Below are 25098 nucleotides of genomic sequence, written 5' to 3'. Positions count from 1 at the left end.
AATCTCTATAGTCATAGCAGTAGGTTCGTTACCTTTAATTGTCGGTGCAAGCTAATTTTAGAACGGCGGAGCAGAGCCGTGAGCTGCTCAGAGCTACGCTACGGAGGCTCATTATGGGATTTCTTGGTTTCCCTCATCAAACTCATCAAATACACAATCCAACAACTCCACAACGCTCTGGTGGACAAGTTGTGAGCTGCACATTCACCACGCTATGAGATAATAACACAACGTTACCACACAGAGTTGTTTTAGAGGGAAATTCATGTAAAACCGCTGATGCACGTTGCCTTCAGGGACAGTTTTTCATCATCAGTCTCTGTATTTCCCTCTAAAACAACTCTGTGTGGTAACGTTGTGTTATTATCTCATAGCGTGGTGAATGTGCAGCTCACAACTTGTCCACCAGAGCGTTGTAGAGTTGTTGGATTGTGTATTTGATGAGGGAAACCAAGAAATCCCATAATGAGCCTCCGTAGCGTAGCTCTGAGCAGCTCACGGCTCTGCTCCACCGTTCTAAAAACAGCTTGCACCGACAATTAAAGGTAACAAACCTACTGCTATGACTATAGGGATGATGGCAGATTAGGGCCAATTTGGGCCAAAACGTTTAACTATCCCTTTAACTTTGCTGATTGTTGATTGGTTGTTGAAAATGTGCACAAACACACACTGAAGGACACACACTCAGATGCACACACACAGATGCACACACACAGGTACGCACACACACACACACACACACACAGACTCACTGGCGGCGGTGTTGGAGGACTTCCCGATGTCGGCCAGCGAGCGGTGGATCGGTTTCTTGGTTTGGTGCCGGTGCTTCCGCAGCAGAACGAAGCTGATCTTCTCCTTCAGCTCCGGAGCCACGAGGCCGTCGGCGATCTGACGGTCCACGATCTCGTCTGGGGTCAAAGGTCACAGATTATGAAATTAAATCATTAAAGTACAATCACAGCATTTAAGTCTGTGTTTCTAATTCCTTTTTATCATTTCTACCTCCTTTAATTTTTTAATCATCTTACATCTCTTGGTCTCAGTTTTCATATGTCGCCGTTGTTTAAGTTCTTCTGTCATTTTCTCTTTAAGTTTTTGCTTTTATTTCAAGGTGAAATACTACCTTGTAAAATCTTGTTTTTAAAGGTGCTACATACTGTAAATAAAGGAGTTATCACTATTATTTTTTAATACTCAAACCACTGACAGCTGCAAAAACTAAAGAAATTACTGTAAATAGCAAAAATAGTGGATGGTGGTGAGATAAAAGGTCAAAGGCGAATTTAAAATTTAAAATTATGGTCAAAAGGATGTTACTTTACGACCACAGAACAATTTTAAAATGAGTCCAGAGCCCATTAATGAACAAACGATAGATTCTTGAACAAAAACAAATAGAAACGTCCACATGCTGCAGTTGGGAGTAAGGATGGTATAAACATGAGACATGAGACAGTTCCCAAACAACATTTTATCTCCTTTTACTGTTTTATCATTTTCTTTATACGTTTTATTTCTCATTGTCCTATCATATATCTTTACTAATGTTTATTATTTGTTTCTATTGTTCTATTATTCCCTTTTATCACTTTTCCACCTTTATTTTACTGCATTATTGATTTATTCAACTGGTCTTCTCTGTTTCTGTTCTAACCTCTTTATTTACTTTCATCTAATTCTGTGTTTTATGTTATTATGGTGCTTATACCTTATATATTTATTATTTCTACCTCCTTCAATTGTTTACACTATTTTACATCTGACCGTGGTTCCTCTTGGTCTCACTTCTTGCTTGAGTCCTCGGGGTTTATATGTCGCTGTTGTTGGACTTCTTCTGCCAGTGAAGCTCTGTGTAAACTCTTGTTTTTAAGGTGTTTCATAAATAAAGGAATTATCACCATTATTATACCCAAATTATAAGAGAGGAACCACTGATGGCTGCCAAAACTAAAGAACTAAAAAAATAAATGAATAGGTGAGGGTAGTGAAATAACTTTGGAAAAACCAAGGAAAACAAAACTTATTGGTAAAGCTACACTAATCAATTTTTCCACATCATTAATGTTGTAAATGTTCATATTTAGTCTCTGAGAGTGGGTTATCCTGCTGAAAACCCAGATAAAAGTGTTTTAAATCCTCAGTTCCTGTGTGCTAATAAAGTTTATTGTAATAATGAAGTATAATTAAGAGTGTGTGTGTGTGTGTGTGCGACTGACCAACGATCTGTGGCAGTGAGTATCCGTCCAGGTCGAGCAGGATGCTCCCCGTCTGCAGACAGGTGCGGAGCTCAAACAGGCTGTGGAGCGTCAGCGTGGAGACGTGAGGCTTACTCCACCGCTCTCCCCCCTCCTCCACCTTCTCCTCAAACTTCACCCACCTGCACAGAGAGGGAGGGAGGGAGAGACAGGTTTACAGTGTTTTATGATCGCTATATGTGACACTTTTTCAAAACTCTTCACACAGAGCTCAACTAAGACCAAAACAATAGATGTTAACTGCTACATGTTCAATAGCTGTCACTCTGTTAGTCAAACACAAAACCTCATGTTCTAAACTGAACCTAAAGACTGAAGTGAAGAGCAGCAGTTCACTTTGTAGACTGAAACTAATTTATGTCCTGTGTTTTGTTTCATTGCTTTTGAAAAACAGTTGACTGAGTTTATGCAAATCCATCAATCACAGGAAACACACTGAGGTGTTGAGGCTCTTTCAGTCACATTTTAAATAAAAGATAGAAAGACAAGGGAGGAAAGAGAAGAGCTGGCAGATTAGCAGTGACTTTGTTGTTTTCATTGTTTGTAAATTACATTTTCACACGTCTGTGAATGAACAGCAGCTATGATGCAGATTTTTCTTTTCTGCAGTAATTGTCGATATTTTTTCACTTTTTCTCTTCTCTTGTTTTTGTAGAGTGTTCATTCTGCAAAGCTGCTCTGAGATAGATAGATAGATAGATAGATAGATAGATAGATAGATAGATAGATAGATAGATAGATAGATAGATAGATAGATAGATAGATAGATAGATAGATAGATAGATAGATAGATAGATTTGTAGCGTTTGCAAAAAAGAAACAAAATACCAGCATTTACTAAACCCAACAAAAGCAAAAATATAGAGACGATCAAAGGAAGCTACAGCACAAAAGTCAATTTATGATCAATACAATAATCTGTTGATTGTAAAACAGCAGATCTGACATAAAGTGATTCAGTTTGTGTTGTTGCATCAGTTGTTAAGTGTTTTTTATGGCTAAATGTTTCTGTTTCTGTTAGTGTGTTATTGTATTTTGGAAAGTGTGTGTGGTTTTGAGCATGAAATAAATTGTGTGTTTTAGGCGTCATCATGTGCAGTAAAAAGTGTTTAAAGTTTTGGCAAATGGGTCATACAGCGATCGTATAAAGAAGCTGTTGTTATTATTGGATGCTTCAGCAGAGCCAGTGATTGATCAGTGCAGGTCAGGAGCAGCAGGAAAAGTGTTACGCAATTCAGATCATGTGTGTGTGGCGTTAGAGTCGTGTCACGCAGTCGCCGTCACCTCCGACCTTTAAATCCCATCAAAAGTGACCTGAAATCCTAAACTAATGAAGCTGTGACGCCCTGGGAGGTGTGTGTGTGTGTGTGTTAGTGTGTGTGTTAGTGTGTGTGTTAGTGTGTGTGTGTGTGTGTGTGTGTGTGTGTGTGTGTGTGTGTGTGTGTGTGTGTGTGTGTGTGTCACCTCGCCGACTCCTTCCACTCCAGCTCGCCGCCCTCGTGCTGCAGCGTGTCCATCTCGGTGAAGATGGTGGGGGTCGGCGTGTTGTCGTCCTCCCCCAGCATGTGGCGCAGACGCTCGGCTGCAGGGGAAACTTCAAAACAAAAGCACAAAGGGCTCAGCGTTAAGATTTTTTACATCTTTTCTTTTAAATTTAAAGCAAAAACAAACCGACGTGTTGTTGACAGGGCCGGATCAAAGCCGTAGGGGGGCCGGGCGGAGAATCTGAGGGGCCCCCAGGGATTAAACAGACCTAATACAAGTATTATTATTAGTAGTAGCTCAGCTGCTCTGACAGAGGAAGCTCATGTTGATTAGGGATGGGCATTTGAAGAAATCTTTTTGATCGATCTTCGGGAAAATTAATGATCAATTATCGATTCATCATTAATATTCATATTCATAATTAAAAACAAAATGCGTGTGGCTATGGCGTGTGCCAGTAATCCGGGGCAGTCCCCGTGAAGGAAGAAGGTCAGACAACAACGTACACGGACGTCTGTGTGCTTGTGCTTCACCTGTGGGGACGGTGCCGACACCGGCATCATTTTGGTAAAAAAAAAAAGCACCGTTGCGCTGCCTGGCTCACCTGCAGCTGAGCTGTCAGAGCAGCTCTGCTGTCCCTCTCTCTTCAGCCTCGTGTTTGTGTAGCCGATGTCATATCTGGCCCTCTGCGTTGTGTTTCTCACAGCCTGCCCTAGGTGGAGTTCGATCCCACGACCTCCCGCACTGGAGGCGACGATGCTAACCTCTTCGCCAAGAGGTTGACAACCACTTGGCGGGTTGGTTAGCACGTCCTTTATGGGTGGAGTGAGTGCACATCCGTTACATTTGGCTGCACTTGTACAAAAAAAAAACACAAGCACTTTCAAACTGTGAAAGCCTGTGTTTTATTGTTTTATTGTTTTATTGTTTTTTCTGTGGCCAACACACCACGGAGCGGTGCTCTGATCAGCGCGGAACAGAAGAGAGAAACAAACTATGCAGGATATTTACCTTAAGTTTCATTTTAACCGTAGTTAAACAGCTTCAGACTAATTGTGATGTTAGATAAATGACTTGTAGCTTGTAGCTTACAGAGAGAGTGGAGGCTCCTTCCACACCGCTGCTGGAAACCAAACCTGCTGATCAGAGCGGGCGGAGCCGCGGGCTCACAGCTCATGTCCGCGACACAAGCGCCCCGTCATATTTAATGAATTATTTCACTCTTAAACCATGTAATAATAATAATAATAGGCCTGTATAATAACACTTATATGGAGTTTATTGGTTGTTATGAAAAAATAAACCCGTGGTTTATTTCTCCATGACAGCCTCTGCCCTCTACATGATCCCAAAAAATTTCCGTGATCGATAAAATTCTTAACGATCAATAATCGATCATCGATTAATCATGCCCATCCCTAATGTTGATCATGTATTTTTGTATAATAACCAGCGATAAGCATCAGAAAACACTATTATGGGATATCGTATACGCTCTTGGGGGCCCTCTAGTGGTCACAGAGAGCATGTCGTTGACTTACGCCTCAGTACAGGTGACAATAGAAGTCAGATGTCGGATTTCCCAAGGGTGAACATATTGTGAGTTCCAAAAAAAGGGGACACTCAGGCAGACAGAGTTGTTTTAGAGGGATTATGGCAATGGGCCAATTTGCCAACATGTTGAACTATCCCTTTAAGGTGGAAATACTAAAGAGTTAAGGTTTACTACAGAGTTCCTCTTTAACAGAAACGGTTTAATATCTACTACATGAACAGTCACAGAGATTCCTGCGTCCTGATGATTTTATCGACGTCCTCTCTTTTCCTCCAGCGCTGCAACTATTGGATCTGATGCTATTTATAATTATTAGGCTACATATTCATTCACACATTCATGCATCTCACTCTGAGGACTGGACACTTCAACACAGAGACAATAAACGAACAACGAACAAAGTTGGAGTTATGACATGTGACCAAACTCCTCTGTTGGTTTTAAATCTCAGGACAGAATCAAAAAAACTAAACAAAACTCCTCTGTTGGTTTGTTGTTAGTGAGTCAAACATTTAGAAACACGTCTAGATTGAAACTTTCAGACATGAACCTTTGTTAATGAGCGAACGACAGCGTCAGCTCCTCTAATTACCATCATCTGATAACCACGTGTATTGTGATCTATCAGTCCTGCACCTTTTCTAATTTTACTCTGAGCAGATCGATCTCCATTAACATCCGAGCCTGGAGGCGCTGTGCACACACACACACTCACACCCTCACACTGTAGGAGCATGTGTGTGTGTGTGTGTGTGTGTGTGTGTGCATGTGTGCATGTGTGCATGACTTTTATTAACAGTTTGTTTCTGCAAAAGTTAAAAAACCTCGGTTCCTGAACTCTGAGTCCAGTTGGAACGACGACCGTGTGACGTTCACAACCTCGACTCAGCGGTTCAGAGGAAACTGTTACGTAATCAGTGTGTGATGCTTGATTATAATACAATACAATGTTCCACAGTGAATCAGTGTTTGTTTCCATCAGTGTGTGTCTGTGTGTGTCTGTGTGTGTGGGTTCAGTTCAGGTTTGTTTGATGAGTTCGCACACAAACAGAAGCTGTGTTGTAAATCTCCCCCTATCACGGATGTAGTGCACTAACTATATCGTGTGTTTGCCATTTTGTAGTGTTGTTCGAATTCTCCGTGATTAATTTCCATCCACTAGCTATGTAGTGGATGACAAAACACCCACAATGCACCGCAAAATTGAGTGAACAACTCCCGTATCCCACAATGCAATGTGGTCGTGTTTTGCCAGCTGCGTTCGATTGCACTCGGAACTCGGAAAGATCTGGGTCGGAAATTCCGACTTCCGAGGTAAATGCGTTTCATTGCGCAACCTCGGAAAACATGGCCGGCCACAGTGAGCTGACGTCTTTCGAGCATCAGAAAGTAGCTGCAGCTGGGGAAGAACATTAGCTACTTGGGGGAGAGAGAGAAAGAGAAACGCCACTTCTGCAACACACAGTCTTGAACGCAGCAGCGAGGGGAATCCTGCAGCGTCACAGTGAGCCGTGCAGATTAAACTCTTGCTGCAGTACGCGTGGAACTAGGCGATATTCCCTTTTCCATAACCTCTCCCTTGCTTAAGGGGCCGTGTCCACCAGACGTGTTTTTAGCCTCTGGGCGTCTTCTTTCCATTCAAACCCTGTTGAGTCGGCGCTCACAGCGCTCAGCGCCCTCAGCGCTCAAAACACCCTGGGCGCTTGCTTCTTTTTGTCGCGGCGCTCAGAGCGCTTCGAGTTGAAATCTGTTCAACTTTTAGAACAGCGCTGCGCTCGCCAATGTCACTTTTCACCGCACTGACCAATCAGAATCAAGAAGGGGCGGGACATACGATACCGACAGCAACACAACCGGAGACGTGGCTCGGTTTATATCCTGACCCACACTTGTGTTGAAGGTAGGCCGACTTCAGGGTCCATGTCAAAAGCTGCTGCTAATGCTGTTGTGTATTTCTGACACTCGTTGTATTGTTTACATTAAACAAGGCCGGAACACGGAAGTGTCAGAGGACTCGTTTTGTAACCTAGCAACAGCGGCATTCTGACGAGGGAGAGAGAGAGCGCTAAGCGCTGGGAAAGCAGCGCTGAGAGCGCTGTCAGAGCTGAAAGCGCGTCTGGTGGACACGGCCCCTTAATGTCTAGGTTGGAAAATGCGACGCCATTTTGCTTTGACGTAATTCCGACTGACTCGGGCTGCTTGGATTCTACCCGAGTTCCCGAGTCGGAGTCCCGACTTCAAGGACCGTTCTATTGCATTTTTCCAATTTGGACGTCGGATCTTTCCGAGTTCCGAGTGCAATCAAATGCAGCAGAAGAGCAAGATAATTAGCATGTTAGCTACGATTTCTTGAACGCGATTTCTTTAGGTTATTTAGCAGTAAACTCCTCAGACGTATTTGCCTTCGCTCTGTTTGCCTGAGCAGCAGGAGTTGGGCAGCAGCATCCCAACAATAACAGGCAGCATTACATCAATCTGATAAAGAAACTGTAGTAGAATATGGAGTAAATACGAGCTAACGAGCTAAGCTAATAGCCACCATTCACAAGCTAGCTGTTATGGCTCACGGTCGGGACACACAACAGTAGTCGACCAAACCAAACTCCCCATATTTCAACAGTTTATTGTCTAAGAAACACAACCACACAGAATCACATCCTCAAATGTTCCCACACAGCTTCTGTGAGAGGAAAATCTTCTACGTACGAGCTGAAACCAGGTGACTGTGGTTCAGTTTGTTTATGGGCTAATATCAGCTTTTCTTTTCTTTTTCTTTTTTTTACCTCTGCTGAGTGAATTCAGGTTTCTAACATGTATAAAGGGTTAAATTAATCTGAGATTAGCTCTAATCAGAGTTTAGGAAAATTCATCTTCATTATAAAACTCAACTGGGTCAATCTGTCTTGTTTTTTTTAGTCGATTCATCATAAAAAATGCAGCTGTTGTTCAAAGTTGGTGCAACAATCTGTGTTTAAATTTACTTTAAAGTAATTTTCTGCAACAGAATTTCAATTTAAACCAGGATTTAATCTAAAAAACAAACAAAGTGGTTTCATTCATACACCTCTCTCTCTCTGCGGATAAGACACATGTTATTAAACCTTCCATTAGAGAGGATTTCCTCCATATTAAAAGCTCAGCAGCAGCAAATACTTGAGCACATACAGAGGCACGTTATTAACTTTAAGGATCTAGATTTAACAGACTGGTTTCTGTGAACAACGGACGTTTCATTGATCTTTTTCCTCTTCTTCTAATCACTCGTTTACTTTGTATAATCATCAGTTGTTAAAGCCCCAGTGTGTAACTTATTTGGCTTTTTATTATCAAAAATTAAATATCGTCGTTACAAATACATAAGTGGGCGACGCACCGAACCGAGGCGGCCATGTTGCATCGTGAAATTCTTTGACCGGCGCAAGACAGACTCATGTTTTCATTCATCAAGAATTAAAGTCAGAGGTTGGAAGACGATCACATACCGTCGTAGTTCCCACCATAAACGGAGATTCGGCGGCGTTATTCTCATGACTCGCCACGAAACCGAAAGTAAAGAAACGCTGGTCGGCTCGCCCAGCATTTCCACCACCACTAATAATAACAAAATAACCATAGAGACAAAACCATAGATTTATCTAAAATGGACCATTAACAAGTGGTAACGTAGATTCATCCACATTAATATCAGACTTTTTTATAACCAAATAGAAACTCCTCGTTGTCCCTTTAAAATTAGTGAAGGTGATGCTGCTGAGTTAGACCTGCAGGATCATAAACTGTTGTTTTATTCTCTGTAATAATATAAAATCCCGTTGTTTTTCCTCTCTGAAGGGAACCAGGATGAAACGTTTCACAGTTTCACTTCATAAAGACTTTAAAAAAAATCAAAACTGACGTCAGAGGAGTTAAACTGATCTGATCTACTGGTGTTCTACTGAACGACTTAGACGCTCCTTTGTTCCTGCAGCAGTCAGATATTTTAACCACAAATAGCAGTTGTCTTTGTTGTTTTTTTATCTTCTGGAGGTGTATATTTATTTATTTATTTATCCTTGCCTATATTAATATCAATTTAAATCACTTGCTTTGAGCAGCCTACTCTGTCGTATGAAGTATCCAATCATGCTGATAAGTTTTGTGCAATGGTATGGAAATGTTTGTATTGTTTGTCAAGTGGATGTTTGTGTTTTTATTGGGTGGCAAAGCGGTTTCCCCTTGGGGATCAATAAAGTTTTCTAATCTAATCTAATCTAATCTGCTTTCGTTTCCTCCGGCGTTACCTATCGGAGAGCCAGGTAGCGTCCATCGAGACGCCATGACGGAGGCGAAGGAGCCGCCGGGGTTCTGCATGGTCACCGACGGTCGATCCTCAGTTCTGGTTCTGGGTTTTGGAGAAGAGAGACGAAGGCGTCCCGCTCCTTTCTAGTTCCTGAGGTCCTGAGGTCTAGAGTCCTTGGCTCAGCGCTCCTCGCTCTCCACCATGAGTGATGAGAGGAGCTGCGCTACATACGTGTATGTCCCGTCCGTCCTGCTCGCTGCGTTTCCTCGACGACGCTCCGTGTGTCGTGTGTTTTCAGTTTTCGGAGTGAAACCCGCTCCATTCAAACATCTAAACGTCTAAGCTGAGGCAGAAATCCACTGAGAGGCTTTAAGAGGGTGGACACACACCACAGGGCCCAGGAGGGCTCTCCTCCCACAAGTCAACACACACACACACACACACACACACACACATGCATACACACGCACACACACACTTCGCAATAACACAATAACAACATCCTCTGGTCCAGCTCAGGTGAACCTCCACGTCAAACAGCCGCTGTGTGTTTTTGCTCTTTGCTGCACATTTAACATGAATCCTGGCAAAAATACAACACACATACCAACCACCAAACACCCACAGCCCCCACACACCCCCAAATAACACACACACACACACAGAAGCATGCATGCACACACAGCTTGGAGTTCTTGGGCTCTAATCAGCTTACAGGCTTCAGACTTCATGGTTCCTGGGAACGAGGAACACGCTGCAAAAATATTCATCATCACACACTCACGGAGCAGACGGACCTGAGGCCGACACACACACACACACAATCAAAACACACACACACACAGGTCTGGCCACGCTGCCTTTAACACTACACTCACATCTGGTGCACTATATTTTTATTTTTCACTTCAATTCAAAGTTAGTTTGGTCGTTAAAGGGACAGCGAGGAGTTTTGGAAAGTGAAGTGTTTTCACTACATTTCCCAGCCTCAGCGTGCACGGTGAGATTCTTTGACCGGTGCAAGACAGACTCATGTTTTCATTCATCAAGAATTAAAGTCAGAGGTTGGAAGACGATCACATACCGTCCTAGTTCCCACCATAAACGGAGATTCGGCGGCGTTATTCTCATGACTCGCCACGAAACCGAAAGTAAAGAAACGCTGGTCGGCTCAACCAGCATTTCCACCACCACTAATAATAACAAAATAACCATAGAGACAAAACCATAGATTTATAGAAAATGGACCATTAACAAGTGGTGACGGAGATTCATCCACATTAACGTGAGACTTTTTTATAACCAAATAGAAACTCCTCGTTGTCCCTTTAAAGCAGAAGTAAGTGATCCGGTGGTTTTGTCTAACTTCCTGTCAGCAGATCCCTTGACTGCACACACAGAGAGGACTGCCCCTTTATGCCGTTCTCTCTCCTCATTGGATAAAGGTTGTAGGATACAAGGAAAGTTTTCTCCTGGGCTCAGAGCAGAGCAGAGTGACTGACAGACCCGTGTTTCAGACCAAACACTCTATAGAAGTGATTGCTGTCGGAAGATACAACTATTTAAGACTTATGTTAACACAAACATTCACCTTACTTCTGCTTTAAAGCAGATGGAGGGAAAATCCTGCCAGTCACCACGTTTGTTGATAAAAATGCCGTTTTGTAATGGAGTAGGTAAAATAATAGGACTGGGCATTTAACGGACTCTCGTCGTTTCTACTCCTGTTATTTAAAGGGATAGTTCGCCATTTGGTCAAATTGGCCCGTTGCCATAATCCCTATAGTCATAGCAGTAGGTTCGTTACCTTTAATTGTCGGTGCAAGCTATTTTTAGAACGGCGGAGCAGAGCCGTGAGCTGCTCAGAGCTACGCTACGGAGGCTCATTATGGGATTTCTTGGTTTCCCTCATCAAACTCATCAAATACACAATCCAACAACTCCACAACGCTCTGGTGGACAAGTTGTGACCTGCACATTCAGCACAACATCCTGTGAGCCGAAACCACTTCCTGTCACATGGTTGTGACGTCAGAATGATCCAACAGTTTGTTCTTTCTTCTTCCTCTTCTTCTTCTTCGACATCTGTCTGTCAGAAGATTTGACAGCGGAGACAGGAAGTGACGATGTTCAGCATCTAACGTGTCACAACGGACCAGTTGTATAACTCTGAGGCTGCTTTCTGTTTCTTTCTGTTGCTCACCCTGAGGTTTCTCCTGGTTTTCCCTGTTAAAAGGGTTTTCCATGGAGTTTTTCCTCAGTCGATGTGAGGGTCTAAGGGCAGAGGATGTTGTTATGATGCCATGTAAAGCCCTTTGAGACAAACTGTTTGTAAAAACGGGCTATACAAATAAAATTGCCTTGCCTTGCCTTTCGATTTAAAACTCCTTTGAGGGAGCTCATGTGATATTCTGTGGTTTTTCAGGTGCCTTTCAGACACACATCGTCTCTTCCCAGAGTTGAAAGATCAGAGCTATTTTACTTTATTCAGCCCCAAAGATAAATCCATACAACTTGTTCGCTTTTCTTCAAATTCTGAATTTTTTTAGTTTCTCCATCAAACCACTGCAGATTATTTTCCTCCATGTTGTCAGTCGCTGCCTCCTCCTCTTCCTCCTTCCTGCTCGTCTCCACACAACTAGAATAAGACACGTCCACTGATGATAATGTCACAGTTCACAGGGAAGAACCAGCTATTTCCTGGTTCCCCTGAGAACCGACTCTTCGGGGTCAGAACCTGTTGTTGTTTTCGGTCTGAACGCGTCGGCCGGTTCAAAATTAGGTTCAGGAACCAGAATTACGAAGCTAAATTGGGGTCAAATGTTTTGTAATTGAAAAACTAAAATTTGAAACTGAAATTTCAAGTTTTCATCTTGAATTTTGAAAAATACATCAACGTATTCAAAATGTTCTTTTTGAATAAATTGCTTTTCACTTTCATACGTTTTGATATTTGGGATCCTATTTCTTTCAGTTGCATATTTTATCTTTTCAGATTCAGATTTCAGTTTTTTACAGTTTCAAATCTTTTTTTTCTGTTTCAGCTCTTTCTTTTTCAGTTTCCGATTTTTGACCCTAATCTAGCATGGGGGTTTTTGTACTTTTTCAAGTACAAAACTTTTGACCCCAATTTAGCTCCATACAGAACTGGCATACGGATGTCTCAACATGATGTTTGCTTCCTCTTTGTGTTTTTTAATTTCCCTTTTCCATCTAAAACCTCTGTGACTTCATTATAAAAAGTTTTATTATCATTATCAATCGTTATATTATTTACATATTATTTGTAAAAAAAAAAAAAAAAAGTCTGTTTCTGTACCAAAATGTAAAGATGTTTATTTCTGCTGTAAAGTTAAAGGACATGTTAAAGTGTTGAATGTAAGGAGACTGACTCACTCTAGTGGTCGGGAGAGGAACTGCATCTGCTGCTTCTTCACTGTCGACTTATTGTCGAGATATTATGATTTCAAACATGTTCTGATATCTGAGTATGGCAATAACACTGTGATTTATAACCTTTCTTTTGAAATTTTCAATTTTGTTCTGAAAGGGAAGTTTTTTCAATGTTGTCTATTTTTATAAAGTTCTTATAAAGTTCATTTATTTTCACTTTCATATGTTTTGATATCTGGGATCCTATTTCTTTCAGTTGCATGTTTTATCTTTTCAGATTCAGATCTTAGTTTTTTTTTTTTTTTTCACAGTTTTAAATCCTTTTTTTTCAGTTTCAGACTTAATCTTACGAAGGAGTATTAGGGCCAGCAAAAAAAAAAAAAATCCGGCACAAGAAAGAAAAAAAAGTCAGGCGAAAAAAAAAACAACTGCAGGCTTGACCACGTACCACAACAAAGCGACAAGCGACTGACTGCTCCATGACAGCAGCAGAGTGACAGACAGGCTCTTGTAGTAGTATTTGTAAATACTACAAATACTACAGGAAAGGAGATAGGCCTATCCTGTAGTATCCTGTATAGTATTTGTATTTGTAAATACTACAGGAGGAGGCAGAGACCTGGATCACGGTGGTCTAGTCACGGAGGTGTCTCCAGTTCACGTTTAGTCACGCTAAACGTTAGCTCATAACGTCTCTATGTAACTTATAAATGATTGTGTGTGTGTGGGGGACAGCAATGAAGAACATGCTGATTGCTGTACGTTAGCAGCAGGGGTTGGACACGGAAGTGATTCGTGTGCCGATTCTGAAGTCGGACTACCGCTTAAGTTTTCTTGTTTTCATTGTCATACTCCGGCATTGAGTCAAAAGTTGTTGTTTTTTCCACCTGGCTTTTTTTTTTTGTGCTGAATTTTTTTTTTTTTGCCGGGTATTTTTTTTTTTTTGTGCTGAATTTTTTTTTTTTTTCGCCTGGCTTTTTTTTTTTTTTTTTCCCTTTTGCCGGATTTTTTTTTTTTTGGCTGCCTTTTTTTTTTTGGTTGGCCCTAATACTCCTTCGTATAATCTAGCTTCACTTTTTCAAGTACAAAACATTTGACACCAATTTAGCTCCATACTGAACCGGCATATGGATGTCTCAACATGATGTTTGCTTCCTCTTTTCGTTTTTTAATTTACTTTTTCCATCTAAAACCTCTGTAACTTCATTATAAAAAGTTTTATTATCATTATCAACGATTATTTTCATTATTTGTGTCACATGATGTCACCGTCTGAATATAACTCTATAAATAACGACCAGAGTGAGGGAATCGAACCTGTGAGGTCGGCGTGCTCCTGCGGCTCGGCGGCGCCGGCGGCCTCGTCCTCGTCCTCGTCGTCATAGCGATCGTCTCTGTCGTGGTAGTAGCCGCGGTGCGCGTGCTCGCGGTGCGTGTGGTGGTCGTAGTGCGCGCGGCGAGCGCTGTGCTCCGCGTCGCTGGCAGAGGAGTGGTGACGGCGGCGTTTACGGCGGTGGGAGGCCGGAACGCCGATGTAGACCGGCTGGGAATCTGATGGGGGGGGGGGAGGAAGAGAGAGATGAAGAGGAGGGAGAGAGAGAGGGAGAAAGAAGAGAGAGAGAGAGAAGAGGGGGAAAGAGAAAGAGGGAGAAAGAGAGGGAGCAGGGGGAGAGAGAGAGAGAGAATAAAGAGAGAGAAGGAGGATGGAGAAAGAGAGAATAAAAAGAGAGAGAGCGAAAGAGGAAGAAAGAGAGGGAGAAGGGAGAGAGAGGGAGAGAATAAAGAGAGAGAGAGAAGAAGAAATAGAGAGAAAATAAAGAGAGATTGAGGGAGGAGGGAGAGAGAGAGAAAGGGAGAAAGAGAGACAGAAAAAGAGGGAGGAGGGAGAGAGAGAATGAAGAGAGAGAGGGGAGAAGTGAGAGAGAGGAAGAGAGAGAAGAAAGAGAGAGAAGAAAGAAAGAAAGAAAGAAAGAAAGAAAGAAAGAAAGAAAGAAAGAAAGAAAGACCTCGTTAGTAACGTCATCGTACACACAAATGTACATTAACAAATAACTGGTAACTTTGTTTGATTTATCCACACAAACACCATTAAAGGAAATTAAATATATTATTATAACATGAACGTTGTACATTTCATATGAGAATAAAGTCATAAATTTACGACTTTATATTTTTTTATTTGTCAATGTGGTCCCAATACTCCGTCGTACAAAATCACCATGATACAGAGGTGGGAATAACCAGAGGCCCCACTGTAAGAAATTATTATGATTTTAAACATTTTCTGATATCTGAGTATGGCAATAAGACACTGTGATTTATAACTTCTTCTTTTTTACAATTTGCAATTATGTTCTATAAGGAAAACTTTTCAATGTCTGTTTTTATAAAGTTCTTAGTTTGGTCATCTCACTTAAACTTATTTGCAATTCACATAGTAAAAGATCAATACTTTGCACAATATAAAACACTGTGATACTTTGCTGCATCACTGTTTCCTCCATCCCTCCCTCCCTCCCTCCCTCCCTTCCTGTCCTTCATGTCGATGATGTCGTAGTTTAATTGATCTTATGAAAGTGTCAGTGAATCACTTCCTGTGTCTGTTTGCTCACCACCGTCGTCGTCGTCATAGTGACGGTGACCTCTGCTTCTCCCTCGCTGCCAGTCATTATGATCCATCCTGAAACAGAGGAGGAGGAGGAAGAGGAAGGTTCAGTGGAGGAGAAGAGGCGTTCACTGACCTACAGTCTGACTGACATGTTATTACACCATTTAAAAACCCTCGTCACATTCATGCTTTTCATTTGTACCTTATTTTGTACATAAAACCAGCCTATTTTTTAGGCCTTTTCTCGAAAATTGCATATCCATAATAAAAAGAGTATATCTCTGCAACCACAAGGTCTATTTGAATACTTTTGGTGTCATAGTAAAGGGGAAAAAATGAGGAATTGCTGAGATGTGTAAATTTCAGTATATCTGTTACTGGTGAAGAGTAAATGAAGATGACACACAGAAAAAAAATTAATAAAATTAATATTCGCCTAAAAAAAAAATCATATTTTTGATGAGTGCCCTTTAGAATAATGCTAATGAAGCTCAAACTCTCTATAAAATCATTGTACAACATGTGAACATTGTCTCTGCAGTGGTTGATTCTGATTCATTGAAGCAGGACAAAATTATTGAGATTTTACTACAAAATATTCAGGCGAACTTTCCAAAATGTCCATTTTTGGCCACAGCTTGGAACCACGACTATAAACTATTGTTTAATCTTTAGTTTCACACAATTTGCATAAACTAACTGAAAATGAATCAGCCAGGACTGAATAAGAATTGCATTCCTAACCAGTTTGTTTCTATGTTTATTCTTTTCTCTAACCACCAGAAGTCTGATTTAAAGATGTGCAACCTGTGGCTCTAACTCATCTATGAAATAAATAATACCTTACGTTCTTAGAAATTAAGACAAATTTATCATAGAACAATGCAAAAACTTGTTGTTTTTGTTTTGAAACCAGACCTAAACCAGCTCTCTGTCACTATTGATCTGTGACGCAGCAGAGGAGACGACCGCTCCAACACTGGAAACACTCAGCAACTCAAAGGCCACAGTTTTATTTTCCTCTGTCTGTTTGTCTATTACTGCGGATGTAAATTAGCAGGTTTGCTAAAGTAACTCCGACACATTTACATTTGTATTCACACACTGATGTTCATCAATGTCTACTGTCCCTTTAAAAAAAAAAAACAGTTTTCTTTGGAAAATAAATCCTTAGGTCTAAAAAAAAAAATCAAATTGAGCTCTATAAAGCCCAATCAAAAAGGAACTTGAATTTGGATTTTTTTTTTCTTTTTTTAAAAAATAAAGTGCGAAGCCAATTTCTTTTGGAACAAATAATCCCAAAAAATCAAGACAAAGTAGAAAAACATAACAAAAAATGGGAAGATTTAAAGTTTGATTAAATGTATTGAGTAACTGTGACATGAATTTGCATATACAATTCAATACTGCACTTTACTAATGTTTAATGCTAAATTTAACCTGTGTTTTAATCTGAAATTTGCATTTGTCTTTATTTATTCATGGCACCTATTCACCATATTATTCACTGTAAAAATATGTTAACATCCTTTTTTTCTTTTTTAGCACTTTTCTCTCCTGTTTCTGTCAGTGGCGTTACACTGCAAAAACTCAAAATCTTTCCAAGAATATTTGTCTTATTTCTTGACAAAATGTCTCAATTTTAGTCAAAACTAATCTCTTTCCACTTAAAATAAGACTCATCACCTAAAAATTAACTTGTTTTTAGATCATTTTCACTTGTTTCAAACTAATTTTCACTTGAAATAAGTAGAAAAATCTGCCAGTGAAAGCAAGATTTTTTGTGCTTGTAATAAGAAAGAAAAACTTGCACTTCCACTGTCACATTTTTCTACTTATTCAAAGTGGAAAATTTGCTAGAAAAAAGTAAAAAGTGTCTAAAAACAAGCTACTTTTTAATGTGATGAGTCTTATTTTAAGTAGAATTAGATTTATTTAGACTAGAAATGACATTTTGACTAGAAATGAGGCAAATATTCTTGGTAAGATTTTGAATTTTTGCAGTGTACATTCAATTTCCATGTGTTTTCCATGACTGGATAATTGGTTTTGACTGGACACGGAGCTCTGTGGATCCCTGTGGTTCAGGGAATCCTCCTCCTCATCCTGAGCCATGTGAGCCGAGCGGCGGCCGCTCCACATGGAGACACATGTGCCGCCGCCGCTGAAACCTCCAAACCTCCAAACCTCCAACGGATCGAAGGATGACAAGAGGAAAAGTCGATGGAAAAGCCCCAGCAGCCCCAGCAGCCTCAGCAGCCGCTCCACCATGGAAACCAACACCAGCAGCCGAGAGAGAGGCCATGTTTGTTTACAGACTCATGAGTTTAACACATGTGACTCGTTTTCCGGCCGGTAAGAAGGTTCATGAGCTACAACCCACGACTTTGTTCGTTTCAATTAACCAGCCATTGATACGTTTCAGGGTTGCCAGGTTGGGCTGGTGTCCATCCTCCCTCCAACAACTTCCTGATCAGAGTTCATACGTTTTCTAACTCGTGTTTCATGTGGCTGATTAGAAACTCTGTGCATTTACGTAATAGATTACCCACAATTATAACTGTTCAATCAACAAAATACAACTTGTGTTTTATCATTTACTTCATGTAAATACAAAACGTAGCCTATTATTAATGTACTATACACTCCCATAGTTTCCTTTTCTGCCTTATCAACACTATTACATTATAATCTTTATTCTATATTTGTAAATAATTTTATATATTCTTGAAATAATTTGGCACATAACTGTACAGAATGTCTTTATCTCTCTCTCTCTTTTGTTTTATATCGCCTTATATTTGCATTTTTCCCTACTTTTTAAAATTGTGTGTATGCTACAATGCTACTGTAACAACCACATCTTGTGTCTTAAATGAAAATTAATTCAACTTAAAAATGTGGAGTTTACATTTTCAGAGCTTATATGACGACATGAATGAAAATGTTAGTCAATCAAATGTTAACTGACAACATGATATAAAAAAATACTTTAATTTTATTATATTTAAAGTTTTAAAGACTTTCTGTGTGATGCTGCGTTCAGGACGACGGTTAACTTGGAAACTTCTGAGAACTTGGAAGTTTGAAACACGTGCGTTCACATCCGGAAAAAACCTGTCTCCTCTCGCACTGTTAATTTCATTAATATATGATTATAAAAAAAAAAATTAAATGATATTACTTTTTAAATGCATAAAAGTCCAACCTGTTCATCCATTTAATTTCTGTCTTTTTCCTAAGGGCCTTGAACTCAGCACAGAGCTAAATCAGAACTTATTCTCTCATGTTCAGTGAATTTAAATCTGTTATTTTAACATTTGCACATAAAGTGAACTTTATGATACGTTTGTGTTGTGTGTTTTACAGTGTAACTGATTATTTATTTACCATTATACAGCTATTAATCACAGTAGAAAGCTCCTGAGGGAGGAGTTAAATATGAATACATGGGATTTCACTGCAAAAACTTCAAAATCTTTCCAAGAATATTTGTCTCATTTCTTGTCCAATTGTCTCATTTCTAGTCAAAACTAAACTCTTTTCACTTAAAATAAGACTCATCACCTAAAAATGAACCTGTTTTTAGATCATTTTCACTTGTTTCAAACTAATTTTCACTTGAAATAAGTAGAAAAATCTGCCAGTGAAAGCAAGACAAGAAAAACTTGCTCCACTATCAGATTTTTCTACTTATTTTAAGTGAAAATCTGCTTGAAAGAAGTAAAAAGTGTCTAAAAACAAGCTGCTTTTTAGGTGATGAGTCTAAGTTTAAGTTTAATGAGATTTGTTTTGACTGGAAATTACATTTTGACTAGAAATAAGACAAATGTTCTTGGTAAGATATTTGAGTTTTTGCAGTGTTCAGTTTGAGTTTAGGACTTTCCTTCAGTGACGCACTCACTCATGTTCCTGTGAATGAGATCTATACAATATAAAGTTATTGTGACATCAGAGATCAGTGCGTGTGTGTGTGTGTCTGCACGCGTGACGTACGTGTGTGTGTGTCTGAAGCTGATCGGAGGGAGGGGGAGGGGGGGAGTTTCTGGGCTGATCAATAAATGTCATTTCTGATCGCTAACGAGTCCCTGAAGCCTGATCACTGACTGTGAAGGACAGTCACATGAGAGCAGCCACGCACACACACACACACACACACACACACACACACACACACACACACACACACACACACACACACACACACACACACACACACACACACACACACACACACACAGCATCAACAGAATAATTACTGACATCAACATCCCAGAATTTAACTGAACAGGAAACGACCGCAGACCTGAGGAGGAAACTCTATGAACGTCCTCATTATTAACCCCTTCCTTCCTTCCTAACCCTGATCTGTTCCCTATCCCTCCATCTTTCTTTCCTTTCCTTCCCTTTTCCCTTCCTTCTTCTTCCTTCCTTGAACAAATCTGTTCCCTTCCTCCATCTTTCTTTCCTTTCTTTTTCCCCTTCCTTCTTTCCACAATCCTTTTTCCCTCCCTTCGTCCTTACTTCTTCCTTCCTTGAACAAATCTGTTCCCTTCCTCCATCTTTCTTTCCTTTCTTTTTCCCCTTCCTTCTTTCCACAATCCTTTTTCCCTCCCTTCTTTCCTTCCTTCCCTTCGTCCTTACTTCTTCCTTCCTTTTTGACCAAATCTGTTCCCTCCCTCCTTCTGTCTTTCCTTCCTTTTTCCCCTTCCTTCTTTCCTTCCATCTTTCCCTTTGTCCTTCCTTCCTTCCTTCCATCTTTCCCTTCGTCCTTCCTTCCTTCCTTCCTTCCTTGACCCAGGAGGACAACAGGAGGGTTAAACATGTTTTATTATGTTATATATTTATCTTATTAAATGATTTTCATTCATCAGATGCTTCAGTCCATGGTTGGTTTAGAGGATGAGTAATAATAAAACAGTTTTCTCTTCATGTCAGAGCTTAAACTACTGTGTTTCTAATAGAAAAGACTATAAACTTTTTTTTTTTTTAAAGATGAACTTTCTGGGAATAAATGTCCATGGATATCAGATATATAAACAGAAATATCTCCTAAAAAGCTTCAGACACTTAGAAAACTTATAGGATTCATGCTCTTTTTTTTTTTTTAATTAAGCAGCAAAATGTCAAGTGAAACATCCCAGAAGTTTGCTATGTGTTATATGTTATAGAGCCTGTTCTCTTCCCTGCTCTATGAGTTTACTACTTTGGTTTTTATGTTTTGCTATATTGTTTTCCCCTTCTATGTAAGTGTGTATATTTATTGATTCTTAATTGTATTGTACAAGTGGTGTCTTGTGTCTTGTGTTATACGTTTGTCTGCGTCTACTGTGTGATTGTATCTGTGTGTTGTGACTGTATTAGTTTTTGTTTTACTTTTTTTTATAATAGTCCATTTTGACTGAATTTTTGGACTCCAGGAAGAATAGCTACGTATGCTAATGTGCTGCTGCTAATGGAGATCCAATAATAAATGAAATGAAATGTTTCAGTTCCTCTGATCTCTAATGCTAATAATATAACTATTTGATCTAAATAAGAACAACAGTACATGGGAAGAAGGGAAGAACATGACAACATCACAAACTTCCTTTACACATCTTTCAAATCTGAGCATCGAACATGAAACCGACGCAGTGAGACGGAGATAAAGAGTCAAAGTCAGTTCAGTCTTACCTGGTTGGACTGAAGTCTGGAGGAAACGGAGGATTCAACGTCGTCAAACTGAGACAAAAGAGAAGAAAAGTGGTTTAAAAACCTTAAAAACCTTCTGGTCGGAGCAGAAAAAACGCTGCAGCTTCACACCAACCGGCCACTGATGTCAGTGACCGCACACACACACAGGATCTGAGTTATCGAGTATCGGACCGGCGATCACAGTCTGTCAGTGTGTGTGTGTGTGTGTGTGTGTGTGTGTTGGTGAGGGGGTTGGGGGGTTGGGTGTGTGTAGAGTGTAATCACTTCATTCATCCATTCATCCATTCATCTTCCCTCAGGTCACTGTTTTAGTCTATCCACTGCAGTTTCCAGGTATTAGACCGCACCGAACCAGCAGGAAATACTCTACTCTACTGTATTACTGTAATTCTGCAGCTTTAGTTTGTAGGTACATGCAATATAGATAGATAGATAGATAGATAGATAGATAGATAGATAGATAGATAGATAGATAGATAGATAGATAGATAGATAGATAGATAGATAGATAGATAGATGGGGTATATAGTGGTAGAAAAAAGGAAAGAAGAAAGAGGTAGATAGAGAGGGGTATAAAGAAAGAAAGAAGCAAAAAGACGCAGAGAGAGTAGAAAGAAAGAAAGAAAGAAAGAAAGAAAGAAAGAAAGAAAGAAAGAAAGAAAGAAAGAAATAAAAAGACAGAAGACAAGGGTAGAAAGAAAGAAAAAAGGAAAAAATAAAGAGGTAGATAGATAGAGGGGTAGAAAGAAAGAAGTAAAAAGACGCAGAGAGGGTAGAAAGAAAAGAAAGAAAGAAGTAAAATGACAGAGAGACGGGGTAGATAGATAGATAGATAGATAGATAGATAGATAGATAGATAGATAGATAGATAGATAGATAGATAGATAGATAGATAGATAGATAGATAGATAGATAGATAGATAGATAGATAGATAGATAGATAGATAGATTTCCTTTATTGCCATTGTCACAAATTAAAATGCCAAACCAGACGGTGCAACAATAAATAATAAAAAAAAAGAGACTATAAAATTAGAGGACAATAAGCGAGAATAAAATTTAATGTTCTTAAAGAAATTTGGTGTTGAGTGTGAAAAAAATCTAATGTCTCAGGCTGTGAATGATATATCAACAATCCCCTCTGTAAAAACCTTCAGAATATAGAAAGGGATCAAAGTGGAAGGTTTGGTGTCTGGAAGTGCTGCTGAAGTGGAGATTTCTAGCTCAGAGTTGGAGGAAAAAATATTTTTTCTATGTTTTTTAACTTATTATTAGACTCACAATAACTCCTATGAGCCTGGACTGTTTGATTTGTGCACAAATGGCAAATACATCTCTTCTTCTTGTTCTACAGATTCTGATTCTGATGTGTTTGTCTCTCATTTTTGCCACATTGTACTGATGTTCATTAACATGCATTGTCAAATAAATGAATAAAAATATATCTAGCCTGCAGCTAACGACAGCTTCCATCTATCGCTTCACTGTCTGGTCCATGTCATCAGGGGCGGACTGGCCATCTGTACGTTCTGGAGAATACCAGAAGGGCCGGTACGGCAGGACGGCCGCCGCCGGCCGCTGCGCAGCCGTCACAGTTTTTTTTTTCTCTTGCTTATCATCTACTGTTGTTCCATGTCCAGACCAATAGGTGGCAACAACGCGCCGGCAGGCCCATAGATGCGCAAGCTCACTCGTCACTCAGCCGTTGACGGTGAGGAGTGAGTGTAAAGTGTAGCTCAACTGGTAGAGCACCTCGTCTTGTGATCAAAAATCTTGCTCCTGTGTGGGATCGAATCCCTCCATAACCCTCTGAGTTTGGATAATGCATTTTCTTTCCCCATCATTATGATCACTCTGTCAAAGTTAACGCGTTAACGCAAAATGCTTTTAACGCTTTTACGCTTCGACTAGCAATTGGTTTTTTTGTTTTTTTTCCCCCAATCGCCTGTTCATTCAGCCTGGGGAGGGAGATGAGAGGGGGAGGGGGGGTGGCGCAGTCTTGTAACCTGCATGTTTTTTCTGCTTTTGTAATAGCATGAATGGAAAGCATAAGAAACGTCCAGATCTGGATGTTCCTTATGCTTTCCATTCATATTGCTGTTATTTCAAGCATATATATATATATATATATATATATATATATATATATATATATATATATATATATATATATATATATATATATAATGTGTGGCCTCTCTCTGTCAAAAATGCCAGGGCCTATTTTCTGTCCCAGTCCGCCACTGCATGTCATTGATCAATAATAAATATTATTTCATTTTGTAGTGATAGTTAGACAAAAAAAAGCAGGAAATCATCAGTCAGACTGTGTTTTTATACTGTGATGATGAGAAGGAAACATTCTATTATTGGTTTTGTGTATTAAAGTGAAATATCAACAGATGTTTCCTTTTAAATCTCCTGTTCGACCTCTTCACCGTCTCTGAGCTTCACTCTGTCGCCACCAGATGGCTCCAACTAACTGTGATTAATAACATTTTATCATTATTATTACTACAGGCCATTAATCCTCTTACACAATACATTTGATCAATGACTCTGTGTTTGTGACCAGATGGAAATGTATTGTGTTAAATATTGTGCAGTTATTCATCAATAGATAAATAAAACCTACTGGTGGATTTATTTCTAAGAGCATCCTCACTTTACTTTTCACTGGTTTCTGAGTTTGATTCATTTTTCCAAGTTCTTGTTTCTCTGTGTTATTTTATTTTATTCTTGCAGACTTATCTGGATCCATGAGGAGAATCTGGTGAATCCTCGGCTGCTGGTTGGTTTTCATCGTCTTTTCTAAAGAGTTCGGCCATTAAAACCTGAAAAACCACAGAATATCACATGAGCTCCCTCAAAGGAGTTTTAAATCGAAAGGCAAGGCAATTTTATTTGTATAGCCCGTTTTTACAGTTTGTCTCAAAGGGCTTTACATGGCATCATAACAACATCCTCTGTCCTTAGACCCTCACATCCACTGAGGAAAAACTCCATGGAAACCCTTTTAACAGGGAAAACCAGGGAGAGCTGGGCCAGCAACTGGACTTAGTTATTTGTCTAGGAAGACGTTTCACCTTCATCCAAGAGGCTTCATCAGTTCATGTAGCATCTGACCAGGCTGGGACTGGCCTGGCACCTTTTTCCAAACGAGTGACCCTTAGAGAAACTCTGTGCCAAATGTCCTGCTTGTCTTGTCATAATCAGCTGCACTATTTTTGAAGTTGACACAAAAAGAAAAAGAAGAGGAGGTGGCCGTCTCTAAACAAATGAGTTCAGAGAGAGAGAGAGAGACTTGTTGGAGAAGAAACAGATTCAGACTCGTCCTGTAAACTCGACTCCTCTCTTTATAATTAAAAACTCATCATTTCGTCGTTTCTTCTCCTGTTATTTAACTTTCTGTGTGTAGCTACTCACTCGTCTTTAATGAGTTCATTCAGGAATGTGATCGTGGTCTCTCTCTACACTTTCCCTCATCCTTCCTCCTGCTCTTCTTCACCTCCGTGTCTCCTTCGCTCATCGTCTTCCGTCGCGGCTTCTTCACTAAAAAGAAAACTTGTGGGTTTTTAATTTCTGCTGCTCTGATAAATTAATGAATCATCAGCCTGTTTGCATATCAGATGGATGATGAGGCTCCGCTCTCTTTGTTTGAAGATTACACACTGTGGAGTAATCGAATTTGACAGCGTCAGTCTGACACACACACACACACACACACACACACACACACACACACACACACACACACACACACACACACACACACACACACACACACACACACACACACACACACACAGTGTTGTTTCTATCT

At 40.0% G+C, this 25098-nt stretch overlaps 1 protein-coding gene across 1 annotated transcript in view; it reads right to left on the bottom strand.

The window, feature by feature from the left end:
• Positions 1-15649, bottom strand: part of slc4a5b (solute carrier family 4 member 5b) — a gene marked incomplete at both ends in the record, with an annotated part of 61795 nt that extends 46146 nt beyond the window's left edge. The window contains 5 exons of the mRNA XM_083983942.1: positions 756-911; positions 2220-2380; positions 3723-3852; positions 14288-14521; positions 15586-15649. Of these exons, the coding sequence (XP_083840068.1) occupies positions 756-911; positions 2220-2380; positions 3723-3852; positions 14288-14521; positions 15586-15649 (745 nt within the window). The remainder of the gene's footprint in view (positions 1-755; positions 912-2219; positions 2381-3722; positions 3853-14287; positions 14522-15585) is intronic.
• Positions 15650-25098: the final 9449 nt, after the last annotated feature.

This window comes from Trachurus trachurus, assembly GCF_905171665.1.
Source record: "Trachurus trachurus genome assembly, chromosome: 12".
In the NCBI taxonomy this organism is placed as follows: Eukaryota; Metazoa; Chordata; class Actinopteri; order Carangiformes; family Carangidae; genus Trachurus; species Trachurus trachurus.
The sequence above is the reverse complement of the archived record's forward strand: the minus strand, read 5'-3'. Positions and strand labels throughout refer to the sequence as shown.